This window comes from Ochotona curzoniae, unplaced genomic scaffold (genome assembly GCF_017591425.1).
Source record: "Ochotona curzoniae isolate NIBS_2020 unplaced genomic scaffold, NIBS_Ocur_1.0 contig_2927, whole genome shotgun sequence".
Taxonomy (NCBI): Eukaryota; Metazoa; Chordata; class Mammalia; order Lagomorpha; family Ochotonidae; genus Ochotona; species Ochotona curzoniae.
The window spans coordinates 4622307-4637269 of NW_024465654.1; the positions used below are offsets into that span (position 1 = coordinate 4622307).

Here is a 14963-nt window from a genome sequence, read left to right on the forward strand (position 1 = left end):
GCTGACCCTCGTGAGGAAACCGTCAGCAAGCACGAAAGAGCAGCGGAGTGTGTGAAGCTGCCACCTGCCACGCCAGCATTCTTAATGGGTGCTGGCTCGTGTCCTGGTGCTGCGCTTCCAATCCAGCTCCCTACCAGCGTGCCTGGGAAAGTACAGGACAGTCAAGGTACTGAGCATCTGTACCCGAAGGGAAAGTCCAAAAGGCGTTCCAGAATCCTGACTTCGACATTAACCAGTCCTAATAACTGTCATTTCTAGATTGAACTAGTGCATGAAAAACACGTCTCTCTCTCCTTCTCACTCATTCTTTCTGTGTCTCACCTTCTTTGTAACCTTAATTTTCAAATAAATAAATCAATCTTTAAAAGCAAAAACCAGAAATAAAGCTCTATTGGAGCTTTAGAAAATATGCTGAGAACTCAGTGCATACAAAATATTGTAATTTGCTATCTCCATCTATATAATGCTACAGATTAGATAAACTTCAAATTCATAGTTTAATCATTTGAAATATTTGGTATGTTATTAGGCACATGTAGAACTCCTCCCAAGCTATTTATGGTGCCCCCGAGACACTGCAGGTTCTCAGTATTTACAAGAACACTCACTCTAAATACTTGTAAACAGTTAAGAAATCGTGTCAACTGAAAAAGGACACCCCCAAAAAGGGGAAACTGTCAAATGAGTCCCAGAAATAGTTAACGCCCCCAACACAAAATGCCTTTCTCCCAATGGCTACATTAGTCATCCCAACACCTGAAAAACTTATTTCGCCCCTTCTTAAACCATGTTTTTTCCTGCATGTGTAGATACACATGCAACTGCAATAAGAGTATCTAATATTGTAAGGTTTGGGGGCGGGCCTTATGGCACAGCACGTTAAGCTGCCGATTGCGACACGAGCATCCCCTCTCGTGGCACCATCCTAGTTCAAGCCCCTGCTGTTTTGCTTCTGATCCAGCTCCCTGCTACTGTGCCTGCAAAAGCAGTAGAAGATGGCCCAAATAATGGGGTCCTGTCACCCATGCAGGGGGCTGGAATGGAACTCCAGGCTCCAGGCTTCACAGGCCCAGCCCTGGCCATCTGGGGAGCAAATCAGCAGACTGGAGACCCCCTTCTCTCTGTCTCCCTTTGGACCACTCTTCCTGTAAATAAACCTTTAAAATCACATATTTGCGCGCGCACACACACTCAGCTGATTCTCCTGCATCTGTTCCAATTTGTGCTTTTTCATCTGAGGAGTTATCTATAATTTTCAATATTCTAATTAGAAACCTAAAACATCAGCGTATATAGGAACAATACATATTTCACCAAATATTTTATGTCTTTATATTGCTCTTTAATTTAAAACAAAAAGTAAAAACTCAAAATCATTACTATTTAAAATTAGAGCCCCCTATGGTTATATTTCAACAATTGCCTCTACCATATACTAGCAAGGGTTAGCTTGAAGTGAATTCAACAAGTTCCCCTCCAGAGGCGAAGCAGCGCCCATCTGAGAACCACAGCTGGAGGCATGCACAAGGCTCAGGACTGGGCTCCTTCCTGTTCTCCAAGTTCCAAATCAACAAGAACTACATGTTTCACACAATTTTTGCAAAATCAACCGAGAACAGTAAAGAAACTGTTTTTAAAAATCAAGGAATACGTACTTACTTGGATCTGATTTGGAAAATGTGTCTCTGTCGAGAAGACTCCTGTTGGATAAGGGAAAAGATGTGAGACGGATATGAAGCAGAGACCTTTTTCATGAACTCCAAACTAGTGTATACAGATGCGCACATAAATATGCATATGCATACAGCAGTGCTAAGGGCCGCCCATCATTACGTACACGGAGCACCACAGGACTATGTGAGTACAGCAAAGTGGAGCTTTCTTTCCCAGACATCCTGGTCTTTCCCGCTACATTCCAAATCTTGAGAAAGATGGGCATTTGACTTAGCAGCTAAGACACCACTTAGGATACCCCTCCCAGCAGGTCAGTCGGACCCATGCTCAAGTCTCAATGCCACTGCCAGTTCCAGGCTCTAGATGATGTGCAGCCCACAAGGCAGCAGGCAATGGCTCTGCACATGGGTTCCTGCCATCCTCTGGGGAACCCAGACTGCTTTCTATGTAACATAATGTTGAGCTGCAACACTAGGTAAAAAATTGGGACCATGTGTTTCTACTTTGCAAATGTACACACAAACAAAAGAGAAAAAAAACTCTTGAAAAAGGAATTCCAGAAAAATGCAATGTATGAGCTAGAAAATTTATCTCAAGAAACACAGAAGTAAAATCAGGTGTGAACATTCTGAATTTTTCTAGTAACCACTCATCCTCAAATTTCAATTAAAATTCCTGGACCAGGGACATAAAAAGGGAGGACCACAATGGCGTAACCAAAGCTGAGAACCAGCCAATTCCATCCTAACCTGCTTTGAGAAACACTGAAGTCTAAAAGCAGGTGAGGAAATAGTAAAAATGGAGCAGCATCCTTGAAGGGACCCCGACCCCCAACAGGAGAGTCCCAGCTCCCTCACCTGACTAGTCAACTCCGTCACAATGAAAACCACAGCCCAACACGCCTCCTTGAGGTCGCGGAGCAGCTGATGACCCCACCTGCTATGACGTCATGCGAAACTAGCAACCTTTCAGGTGGTAAGACAGCTTCCCACAGAGTTAGAAGCTGCGAAAATGTACTTCTCCTGACGGCTGTCAGCATTTTTTGACACCCACACTTAGTAACTGGGGACCTCTTAACACACTATCTTAAGCTTGGCCTCTCCTTACCAAGAAAAAAAAAATACCATGAAACTAGAAAACAGCCATTCTTCAACTTCAGGGCATATGTAGAGTGGTCTGTAAGCAAATCCTCCACGCACAAGGCCTGACTTGTAGGAATTTTTAAGCTAACAGCATCAGAATAAAGGTGATTTTGCCGAGACCTTCTAAAGGGCTCACACCGGGGCAGGAAGGAACACAACAGGCAAGCCTCCCCTTGGGAAGCCACATCCCCAGCACCTGCTGTGAGCCCAGCTATTCAACATGCACCCAGTGATCAGCACATGGCTCATTTGTTGTCACTTCTGTCACCCACTCTGCAGAGCCAGGTTGAGCTGCTGTTTCCCGCCGTGAGCCTGGCTAAGCCTGGGCTGTTGCACGCATTGGAGAAGTAAACCAGCCGATTCAAACTCAAGTCTGTCTGAATCTCTCTCTCTCTGCTTTGGAAAGAAAATGAAAATGCTAAAAAGTTTTAAGTGCTAAACTTAATTATACAATACACCATCCCTATGTTTAGGAAGCAAGCAGGCCACCTGCAAACCTGACATGACTTTGACCCAGGACCACTGTCTGTGGACAGCAGGGCACACACACCACAGTGGCAGGACTCCACAGCTTGTTCCTGCGTGGACTTGCTCTAATTCTCACTGAGTGGAGAAATGCTGCTTTGGAGCCCAAACAAAAGGAACAGATCTATTTAATTTCTAACAAGGACAGGAACAGCAGCTTATAAATACAAGCCAACAACGCAAACGCTTTACCACGTCCACCACTCTGCAGCATGCACTGTCCACAGGTGGACAGAGCCACATCTACAATTCCCCGCGCCTCGCATACCACCCTGGACCCACAAACACGAGGACCTGGGCTTTCCATCTTGGCAGTAATGAAGGGCTTCTACTGACCGACCGGTGCGTGGAGTTTCTAGCACATTTGCAGATGACCCGCAAGCTCTTCACCTGCCACATCCCTTCGTCCTGCTTGAGCCAAAGTGGAGGACGACAGTGACATCAAGGCCTTTGCCCTAGTGATCCACTAGCTGGAAACCCCTGAGCGTGACCGCCTTCAAGAACGGCGAGCACAGATCATGTCTCTAACCATGTGCAGGGCCCTTATTTGGTGCACTGTATCTCTTACAGACTGAAATATACGTATATGTGCGACACATCTGCGGATTTCAAAATGCACAAATACGCAAAGTGGTTCTCAGAGACCTAAAAAAAAGAAAAAAAAAAAAAGCTGTATTTTTATTTAAAAGCCAGGGTCACAGAGAGAACAAGACATAGAGCAGAGTTCACTGGCTCACCCCTCCAGGGCCGGTCTGCAGGCAGGAGTCCAGGGGTCCGGCATTTCTTCGCCCGGGCTCAGCGGCCCAGGAACCTCTGCCACCCTGTTTGCTCAGGCTCACCGGCCGGCACGCTCTGCATGAAGCAGGGAGCTGGGTCGGAAATGGAGCAGTATGGGTTTTCAGGCAGACACTTAACTCACTAGGCTACAGCACCAGAGCCTCACAGAATGTTTATAAAGGCAAGGGAAATCAGAATCTTCTCACGAGCAGCAGAAAAGAGATTCCAGCTCTGGCAGTGTTCTGAACGCAGCATTAATCATCTCTGATTAATTTATTCTTTTATTCACTGAATATTATCTCTAGAAATATGGCATAAAACTCTAATGGAAGATGTTTTTCCCAAAACTGCAATTGTTGCATCAAGAAGAGACAGATCATACACAGGAACAAAAATAAAGGTTTAAAAATGAAGTATTTGGATTCTGCAACTCACTGAAAGCCACAGTCAGCAGGAAGCTGGGATGCCGAGTCACTCTGAAGGAGAAGGCCCCCCGTAAGCACTCAGGATGGGCCGGCTCAAGCCAGGAGGAACACTTTCTCAGATCTCAAGTGGCACAAACAGGCTCAGCACTGGGTCCCCAACCTCCCCCGGCAGCCTACGCACGCAGCGACAGACATCACCCGCCAAAGACTGGAACGCAAACTTTGTGTCTTTATTGAATTTTTTGTTCAAACGACTTAAGGATCAGCTGTAGAGCTGAAAAAGGCTGGCGAGAAGAATAGTTTCAATGGTTGCAGGAGTGATATGGTTTAGATATAAAAAAGGAATTCCAGAAGATAAGGAACACTGCAGTTTTGTTTTGTTTTGTTTTGTTTGTTTTAATCTTCTGAAGCATTCCATTGTGATCAATTTCTGGGAAGTTGCTAAGAAGAACCCCACCCTTGGCTGGAGCCTGGTGTGTCAGAGCTCTGGCTGGTCTGAGATAAACAAGTATGCAGAAAGGAGGCGTTAATTCAGCAGATACAAACATTAGGAACAGGTACAGAGTTCTAGCTGGAGAAGAGAAACATAACCTTTATGTTGAAAACATGGGTGAGGCTGCAAGCGGAACACAGGCCTTAAACAGAACAAAACCAGTCACTGGCCTTGGGCCACGCCTCCAGCTCCTGCCTTTTGCTTTAAGTGAACGGCAACCGTGGAAGGCCACCTAATGGCCACCAGCTGCCAATTCCTGGACCTGGGAGCCCTACTTGGAAAACAAACGGTTTTTGCAGAAGGGATTGCGCCCTTGGAACAGAGGGGCAGGGATTATCCCGGATGATCCTGAGTCATTGGGAAGTCAGACACTATGAGGGCCGCTGTCAGGCCAGGGGGACAGGACAGCCAGGAGCCCAGTGAGGACCCGGGCCAGAGCCGCCAGGAACACCTCGATTCCCCATCCCCAGGCTCCAACAAGGCCATGGCAGTTGGTCACGGCGGTGACGAGAGACATCCAGGTCAGAGTCCTGGCAGACTGACTCACACATTTCGGACTTTCGGATGTGCAGAAGGCAGTCTGCTTTCATGTGAAGCATGCTTGCAGACGTGGGACCCTGGGTTCCTCCCACTTCTTGTCTACTAGGAGTGACGCTGTCACCAACATGTGCCAACAGGCTTGCGTGTGCACACACGGCCTCACTTGAGTAAGGCAGGAGCGGGGCTGCTGGGGCCTGCCATGCCTCCATGCGCAGCTAGCGTTTCAAGGGCCAGCCAACCTCTTTTCCAAAGTGGCTGCATTACTTGACGTTCCCACATCACATACATGAGGCTTGCAATTTCCCCACGTCCTTACCAGAACTTGCTATAACAGTCTCTTTCAAATAATTAAATGCTTAAAAATGCATTAGATTCAAACTACATTAATATTGTAAGCATGTGTATGATAACAGAGCAAGCACACAGCCATCATTTCACCACATGAACCTAATAACCAACAACCCCCTGATTATCACTTCTGAGCTGTGGAAGACAAAGCCTTCTGCACCTCAGGGCGCAGCTCCTCCCTGTGCTGAGGAGTGAATTCGTAAACATGGAGCACGCAGAACACCACTCCGTGTGCACTCAACACTGGACAGTGTCTCTAGGGGAAAAGCAAGAACAGGCCCATGGCCAATGCTGCCTCTCCAAGCTCCCGTGTGCCTCACTGCAACTTCCTGATAGGCTGACGACGCGCCTGGGAACGTGAAGGAACACACACGATTCCTCGTGAGGCTGCACAGCTGATCCCAGCTCAGGTGTGGCACAGGACAAACAGAACAGGAAACCACGAGAGAGGCAGCCCGGAGTCGAGGCAAGGCCCTCACCCACGTCACGCCGTCGGGGCAGGGGTGCACAGAGCACACACGTCGGAACACGAGGGAACAAGTGACCAGACCCAGTTTCCATGCAGGGGCACCACGGGGGCAACAAATCAAGAGGAATCACGCAGAAGCACCAAGGCCCAGGACCTGGAGGGAGACGAGCACCGGGCAGAGGGATGGGAGAAGGCCTCAGCTAGAGAGGCGCTCCCCCAGCCCACAGGGAACCTGTGCCCGCTTCTACCTGTGGTGGAAATCCAGCGTGAGCAAGCCGACCAGCATCTCCTCTAAGCCACCGTGCCCAAACGGGCTATGGACATCTGAGCGAGTGGACCAAGAGACACTGGCCGCCACCAGCACAGCGGTGGGGTTTCTACCGCCTCCTCTGCTCGCTTCAACGCAGTTTTGCTCTTCCAACAACGATCAGGTATTACTTTTCTACAGCACTGCTACGAGCGTTGCTTCGTCACATGGTTTTGTACCTGTCAAATTATTAATAAAGTCCTGAAGTTTTAACGATCTGTAACCTAGAGTTTAGTGCAGGAGGGCAATCAGTCTTCTCATTCTGTTGCCGTTCACAGCCTGAAGAAGACGGGCATCTGACAGTTTAAGAGTTGAAATTATTCATTTAGTGAAGCGTGAACTCTTTGCTTATAACATCAATGAGAAATACTTAATACTTCATCAATACTGTCTCCCACAGCCCTCAGGGCAACTGCACAAGCAGACACTTCCATGCCCCATTTACAGACAAGAGCACAGAGGGCGCCAACTGGAAACCTCACAGCTGCCCTCAGACCCAGACCTTCCTTCTTCTCGGACCCTTGAGATGTTACCCCAGTTCCAACACTGGAGACTGCATATAATCGTGTGTCTTAATCCCTCCTGCAGCCTACTCAGGAAGTAATAACCACGCTTGGGTCACAGGCAGATAGCTCAGCAGCCTGTGAGGTCCCAATGGTTTCCACAGTCAGCGCACCTGGAAAGATGCACTGTCTCCCAGAGGCAATGCAAGAAGCGAGAGCCACGAGCCACCCCAAGTGACAGCGGAGGCCACACGACTCTAACACCAGCTCAGCTGTTCCTGCCTAAAGGCGCCACTTGCAAGCACACTGACTGTGGACTGGGTTCCTCACTCTGCAATGGTCGGTTCCGCCCAGCTCTCTTACAGGCACAGTATGGTGTTCAACAGCTGGGGGCAGAACTGGCTCATGTTTAGGATCAACATTTCAGCACTGCCTCAGAAAATATGCATCTGTACGACGGTCTTGAGTCAGCTCACTGCAAAACAGATGAACCAAGAAGCACACACTATGCCAATGAAAGCAACTAATATTTCTACAGAGGCAGGGTAGGACGGTCGGAATGTCTGTGTCTCTTCTGCATTTTAAACAGGATCTTCTACAGTTTCTCTAACTCACTGGATAATTCAAATGCATCAAACAGCAGCCCAAGCTCTGCTGACTCAACAGCATTTAAGCAGAAAGGCGGCATTCTGGAACAGGAGTATCAGCACAAGCCTCAGATGCCCAGCCGAGACAGGAAGACTGCAGACGATTCCCTGGGTGAGCAAAAAAAAAAAAGTCCTCAGGGACCTCAGTCAGAGGTCTACCCTCTAAGAAATAACTGCATTTAAAAACTTAAGTATGCCAATAAATAAACCAAAAAAATTAAGTAGGCCTAGACAATTGTTTAGTGATCTTACAGTCCTTGCAACCAAGGAACGTGTCATGGATGCCACAGCCTCCCCTGCTTTCCAACCGCAGTCCCAGCTCCCAGCCAGCCTTTCTTCAACCAGACACTGAATGCAAAGCTGCTAACCCTTTCCCCATGAAAGATGTGAGCGGCTGATACAAAAGAGAAACGGTTCCTGTCCTGTGATAACTCATGTTTAAGTCATTGCTTAGCACTCTCGCAAATGTTTATTCAACAAGCACTAAGTTACTAAACGCCACATAAAGGATCATGTGGTACATTGTGAAATGAACACATGGGCTCCTGGTCCTAGTTTATTTATATTCCATTAAAGAGAGGGCTTTGTAAACAAATATGTGCAGCAAAACTTAGTGTATGAGAAATGCGTTACCAATGGTAGGCAGGAAGGCGAGTCCATCCAGAGGGACGAGAGGACTGCCTGCCAGGGAGCATCGGGGGAGACCAGGCAGCCTCAGCGGGACTGGGGAGGCAGAGAAGGAGGGTTTCCTCATGACTGGCAACTCACAGGGTTTTAACGAAGAGAATGAGCACAGTTCCCCGCTAAGTTAACCGCACGAGTCCCATCCTCAGGACCCACAGCAGGGCAGAAGGGTGGCTAGAGGTGTGGCTGGAAGCCAAGAACTTGCCTGGTCTCTGGCTGCTCAGTGGAAGCGCCAGGCACATCAAGAGATGCTGCAGAACAGGACCAACTTGAGGGCTTCCGGCCCCACTGACAGACAACTTCCTGCAGCGTGTGGACAGAAAGTAAAGGCAGGACTCGGCCCACGGTGGGAAACAAAAGGAAATTTCAGGAGTTCCCATATGCACGTTGAAAACCTTGACATTTTTCTGATGTTTCGTATTGAGATAGTTGGTTCAGACCATGTACCCAGGATGAAAACTACCCATCTACATCCCAGCCGCACTGCTGAAGCGACAGCATTTTATGGGTGTGGTGGGAACCGTTCGCTGGCCATTACCATCATCACTGCTCGGTCTGAAAAACTATCCACTGATACAAGCCGGCCTTATGATTCTGTTTTTCTTGCTTTATAAACTTAGAACCATGAATGAGATTTTGGTCTCTGGAAAGACTCAGCGTAATCAGGCATGACAGCACTTTAAGCTAGATATAATCCATTAAGCACCGAGATACTTGAGCTGGGCTGCAAGCACTTGGGAAATTACTTAGGCAAGACAACAAAATTTTATACCAGCTAAGTGTAAGAAATAACATGATTTACAGGTAGACACTTAAACACATTCTGCTCTTCAGGGTGCACACAGAAAATTTTCTCACTCTTTTCCTGCTGAAAGATTTTCTTTCTTGTCCATCTTCCCATTCTCGACACTTTGGGTTGCTGGAATTTTCGAAAGCTCTATGGAGCTCAGGGTCTAAAATGGAGTGTGTGTGTCCATCCTCCACCCGCCTCTCCCACCTGCAGACTGGCCCTGGATCTCTGCCTGCTTGGCTTATGTGGGAGGTCATAGGCACACAGCACACCGTGTCCCCAGGGGAGCACCTGGACAATGGTCTTGGCTCACTGAAACCTTATCCTGGCCTGACCACTGGTTAGACAGGCAAGAGCAGTGGACTGCACCCCAGTTTCTCTTCAACGTCCTTGGCAAAGCTGCACTGAGACCTCCTTGATAAGCAACTCTGAGAAGTCAAATGCGACCCACAGCCTACCTGCCAGCCACACGTGGTGAACATGACCTAAGGCATACCTTCCAGCCACGCATGTATGTGACCTGCTACATGACTGGAGGGTCCAGAGAAACAGACATGCCTTCTAGCCAATACAGCATCATTGATGGGTGGGAGGACTGTCGGGAGATGCCCTTCTGCCTTCCCCTTTCCTAGTCTACGTAAGTTTGTGCTTGCTTTACAATGGACGGTCATGCTTGACCAGACGGGTCTGGTTCATGCTGCCGAACACCATGGGCTTCAGAAGCCTGCTGGTCAGGAAACCCCGGAGGCTTACCAAGCAGCCTGCATGTCCTGTCACACCCCGAGACCCTTGCACACCCCAAATCGCACCCTAGAAAGACCATCACGTAGGTGTTGCTGTGCTTATCAGCTCACCAAGCAAATCGTGAGAAATATTTTTCCCCAAGACAAGATCTTCTGTGCAAGAGGAAAGAAAAAGGTCATACTTTCCTAATTAGACACATTATGTAGAACACCACACACGCAAAATGTGTTACTTCTCTATTAAAGATTTACTGATTAATTCAAAAGGCAGAAATATGGGAACAGAGTGATCTCTTTCAGCAACCTGCTCACTCCTCAAGTATTTAGAAAAGTGCAAATGTGTCCAGGCCAAAGCCAGGAAGCAGAAATTCCACCATGTCTCCAACAGGGAAGCAGGGACCCCAGGGCTGTCCTTTACTGCCTTCCAGGCACACTGGCAGGATAAAGGGTGGGGGTGCAGGGTGGCAGGGTTTGAACTGGCATGAGGCATGGGCATCCCAAACAGTGGGTTCTGCACCAAGTGTCCTGCTACCTCTCCCTTGGCATAGCATGCTTCTCGCATAAAATGAGCAAGTCCTCTGTCTGGCACTATTGAGAACATGCTGCATGCTCTTCTGAGCTGCCTTTACTGTTTCACGAACAAATGGAAAAACGAAGCACAAAGAACGACGTTAGGTTTTCAAAATAATTGATGGAAATACCAAATAAGTGCTATTACAGTTGGCTGGGGGAAAAAAGATGCAAAAAACAAACAAACAAACAAAAACAAATAAATTAAAAACAAGCTTTAAAATAAAAATACAGATGGGAATTCAAGGGAAGGAATCAGTATTTCCAGTTGCAAAAATCTAAAACACTTTGGGAAGCTTATGCTAAGGCATAGCAAGTCAAGTCACCTGATGTCAACATCCCATAGCAGTACCAGTTTGAATCCCGGCTGCTCCACTTCTGATTCAGCTTGCTGCTCACGCTCCTGGGGAAGCAGCAGAGCTTGGTCCAAGCCCTGAGCTCCCGCCACCTTCACAGGAGATGTGGATGAAGTCCTGGCTCCTGGCTTCAGTCGAGCCTACCCCAGCTGTGTGACCTTTCTATGAGAGAGCCATAAGATGCAAGATTTTACTCTCTCCCTCTCTGTGATTCCATCTTGCACATTAAAATAAACCAGTCTTTTTAAATATTAGGTGTCCAAGCGAGGAACATGCCGAGAGCCACCCAAAGACCGGCACCGCGTGGAGGAGGTGGCTCTGCATGGAGCAGGGACCCAGCAGCAAGCCGCGAGGTGGGAGCAGCCAGAATCCTCCGATGTAAAATGAACAAAAAGAAAACAATGACACAGTGTCCAATCATAAAACAGGGTCCTGGTTTTTATTTTGTTTATCTGAAAGGCAGAGGCACAGAGAGAGGAAGCAGACAAAGCAGAAGAGAAAGGGAGAGAGAGCTGGAGAGGGACAAGGCAGATCTTCCATCCACTGATTTACTCTCCAAAGCGTCCAACAGCCAGGGCCATGCCAGGCTGAAGCCAGAAGCCCTTAACTCTACCCTGTGTGCCCGTGGGGAGAGGGGCCTAAGCACGGGGTTAGCAGTGAGCTCGACCGGAAGAGGAGCATGCGGGGCTCAACCTGGAGTTCATACGAGACGCTAGCATTGCAGGCAGCAGCTTAACTCACCATGCTGCAAAGGCCAGCGCTGCAGTGCTCGGCCTCCGCCCTCAAACAGAAGAATCGCACAATTCAACCTTTGTGTAAGAAGCTAACTGAAGGACACATGATGAGCAGAACCAAGAAGTCAGAGTATACTTTGATCATCTAACAAAACAGACTATTTCCCAAACCACAATGGCAGCAACAGACACGGGCAGACAGCAATGGGCACACAGAACCATGCACTGAAAAGCCTCAAGGATGGCAAAGTGGTTTTGGGAGAAGCTGCTGGAACCATTCCTAAGGCTATGAAACACAGCAAGCCGAGAGTGGCAGTGGAGTGAGGCGCAGCAGCCATGTCACACAGCTCACTTTCTTTCCAAAGTCACCTCTTTTGCCAGGGCCCAGATGTTCCTTCCAATGCTTGTCGACAGGCTTAGGGGAGCCAGCACTTGGCAGCGAGTGATCAGTGCACACACATTCCTCCCAGGCACTCAGTACTAGCCAGGGACACAGCACGCAGCTACAGAACACACAAGCAAAGAGCGGGAAAGCGTACGTGCCCAAAGCACCAAGCTGCCTTCAGCAGGAAGATGACAGCGCCAGCTGCAGATTCCCGTGGGAAAGAAGGGACCCTCAGGAGCCCAACTCGACACCTCCTTCGAAACAGCAGTTGGTTGACACAAGAAGCAAGGGATCAGAGTACCCCTGCAACAGTAGGTCAGACATAGAAACAAAGGCTGAAAGGCAGGGTCCAAGGTTACAGGCTGGATGTCACAGGTGTAAAGCAGACACAGTGGGGGAAACTAAAATTAAAATTTTCTGAATAAATATATGTGTGTTAAAACTTACTTCCCTACCACTTCTTTAAAAAAAATTTACTTTTATTTATTTGAAAAGCAGAGACAAAGACCTCTTGTCACTCCTCAGCTGGCCCAGGCTGACCCAGGTCCCCCAGGTGGCGGCAGGGGGCCAAGCACTTGGTCATCCGCCCCCGGGGCTGGGCAGCCGCCAGTTGCATCACACGAGAGGTCAGAGCTGGCGAAGCACTCTCACGGGGACCTTGCATCCCCAGCGCTGGCTTCCCCCGCAGTGAAACACTCCCTTTCCTCCACCACTTCTGATTTACCTACGTCTATGTTTTAAGAGATTTTTGAAAGAATACTTAATATTCCATTAGATACTACTCATTAAATAACACTACATCTCATATTTTTAAGAATTTGCTCTGATTAAAATTTTCTAGATCAGTATCACTTTAAACACATGGCAAAAATTACCCACTTACAAAACATTAGGTGTTCATTTTTGTTCGTTTCAGTTGAAATTATTTGAGAGGCAAGGAGCGAGAGCTCTGTGACCTAGCAGACCCATCATCAAATACCCACGTCTGCAGAGGCCAGGAAAGGCCCAAACCCGGGAGCAAGCCGGGTCTCCCACCCGGATAGCAGGGACCCAGCTACGGGGCATCACCTGTTACCACACCAAGCTAAGCACCAGCGGGAAGGTGGGCTGCAGAGCAAGGCCAGGACTCAAACCCAGCCAGGTACCCAACTGCTAGGCCCAAAGCTAACCCCACAAATGTTCCCTGGAACAGTGCGTGCGTGTGCATGTGTGTGTGTGTGTGTGTAATCTGTTTCATTACACATTTGTGATAACGACCTGGTTTAGCTTGTTTGGAAATGGACTCTGAGGATCAGTGGAAGCCAGATGCCAAACACACGTCATTTCAATGACAAAACTGCAAACCAAGAAATCAGAACCACTTAAGTCCTAAGAAACCTCCTGAGTTGAAAAACCATCACCTTCCAGAAATGGTACTTCAAACATCTCATTTAAATCACCAAAGAGACAAGTTCACTCTAAAATTAATATTGATCCCCTCTCCCTTTCCAACACCTGCCAAGAAGCTCAAGATGAAATGGCTGGCATAAAAATTAACCACAGTCCACTTTCTACTAGCACTGCTTTCACAACTAAATAGACAACTGAGATACGGAGATATGTCAGCTAATAAGCTCTGTCCAAAACAGAAGGTAACACAGATAAGCTCAGCAAAGCAAGCCACTGCCCAGTGTCACTCTGAGGATCTCTCTCTTGCTCTCCCTCATATGCTTCCAGCTGGGAACCAACCGAGGACGCCACAGGAGGCGTGAGCTTTCAATCACCTGCCAAGCCAGTGTGATACGGCCTTTGCAGGGGCAGAAGAGGTCTGTGGTGATGCCAAGTCACACAAACCTAAAGGATGTGACAGCAGGGACCTGCACGCTGTCAGACACAGTTACACATCTCAAAATGACCATAAAACCGCTACAGATGTTAACTACGGCTGAGAAACGCACGGGGCTTCGACTGCTTCAGGCAGTTACAATCCTTCCTCTGGCTCATTATATCCTCTGACATTTGAAATGGTTCATACCAAAATTAGAGTGTCCCTTGCTATTTATTATATCTATGTATCTAAATACAGATGTAAGAGGGACACCATCATTGGCAGAGATAAACAGTGACTCAGGTCAGACAGGTCAAAATCGCGTGCCAATATTGTCAATATTTAAGCAAATCACTATTTTTAAATAGAATACTGAGTTTGTCGTAAAGGGCAACCCTGGAAATAGGCATTACTCAAAATTTAACACGCTAAATGTTGACTTTCTCATTGTGAAGAAAGCAGTGGACTGAAATGGTAGGGCCTGAGGCTGATGCTCGGTAAGCCTGGATGTCACCTCGTGGCTTCAGTCCATCCTCCGCTGCCTTTCATTCATCCAACCCACATTCTTTTCCACATTTGGTTTTCATCTCACCCGGCCTGCTGCCTTCCAGTTAAGTAGTCCTGCTATTATTTAATTTCCCACAGCTTCAGCAGGTAACTCACGGTAGGAAGCAGGCAGGAATCAATGCCTGGACATTAAGCTGCAGATGAGTGACTTGCATGTCACCCCTCTGGATTGTTCTACTGGCAGCTGCCACCAATGGGTTCTGGGAAACAGCTCCCTGGTGGTAACAGCTCAGAGTGTATCGTGCAGTTGGCTCCCTCCACTTCCCAATTGTTTTCCATTTCCTAACGGATGTGGCTAGAGGAGCCCCACCCTTCCAGCTCAAGTTATTGCACAGAAGAGAGAATGAACAAGGCTGGTGGATCTAAGCACACACGTACGAAGTAGCCACAGCTCAGCACCCCAACTTAGGCCACACGACTCAGCTCACAGCGGACACTTTCTGAAGCCCAACCCCCTTGACTGCCGAATGGGGCACA

General features: G+C 48.1%; 1 protein-coding gene across 1 annotated transcript in view; it reads right to left on the reverse strand.

The window, feature by feature from the left end:
• The window catches only part of CPNE8 (copine 8), a 106923-nt gene that overhangs the window by 84582 nt on the left and 7378 nt on the right, over nucleotides 1-14963 (reverse strand). Inside the window, exon 2 of the mRNA XM_040978879.1 lies at nucleotides 1660-1700. Coding sequence (XP_040834813.1) covers nucleotides 1660-1700 — 41 coding nt within the window. The remainder of the gene's footprint in view (nucleotides 1-1659; nucleotides 1701-14963) is intronic.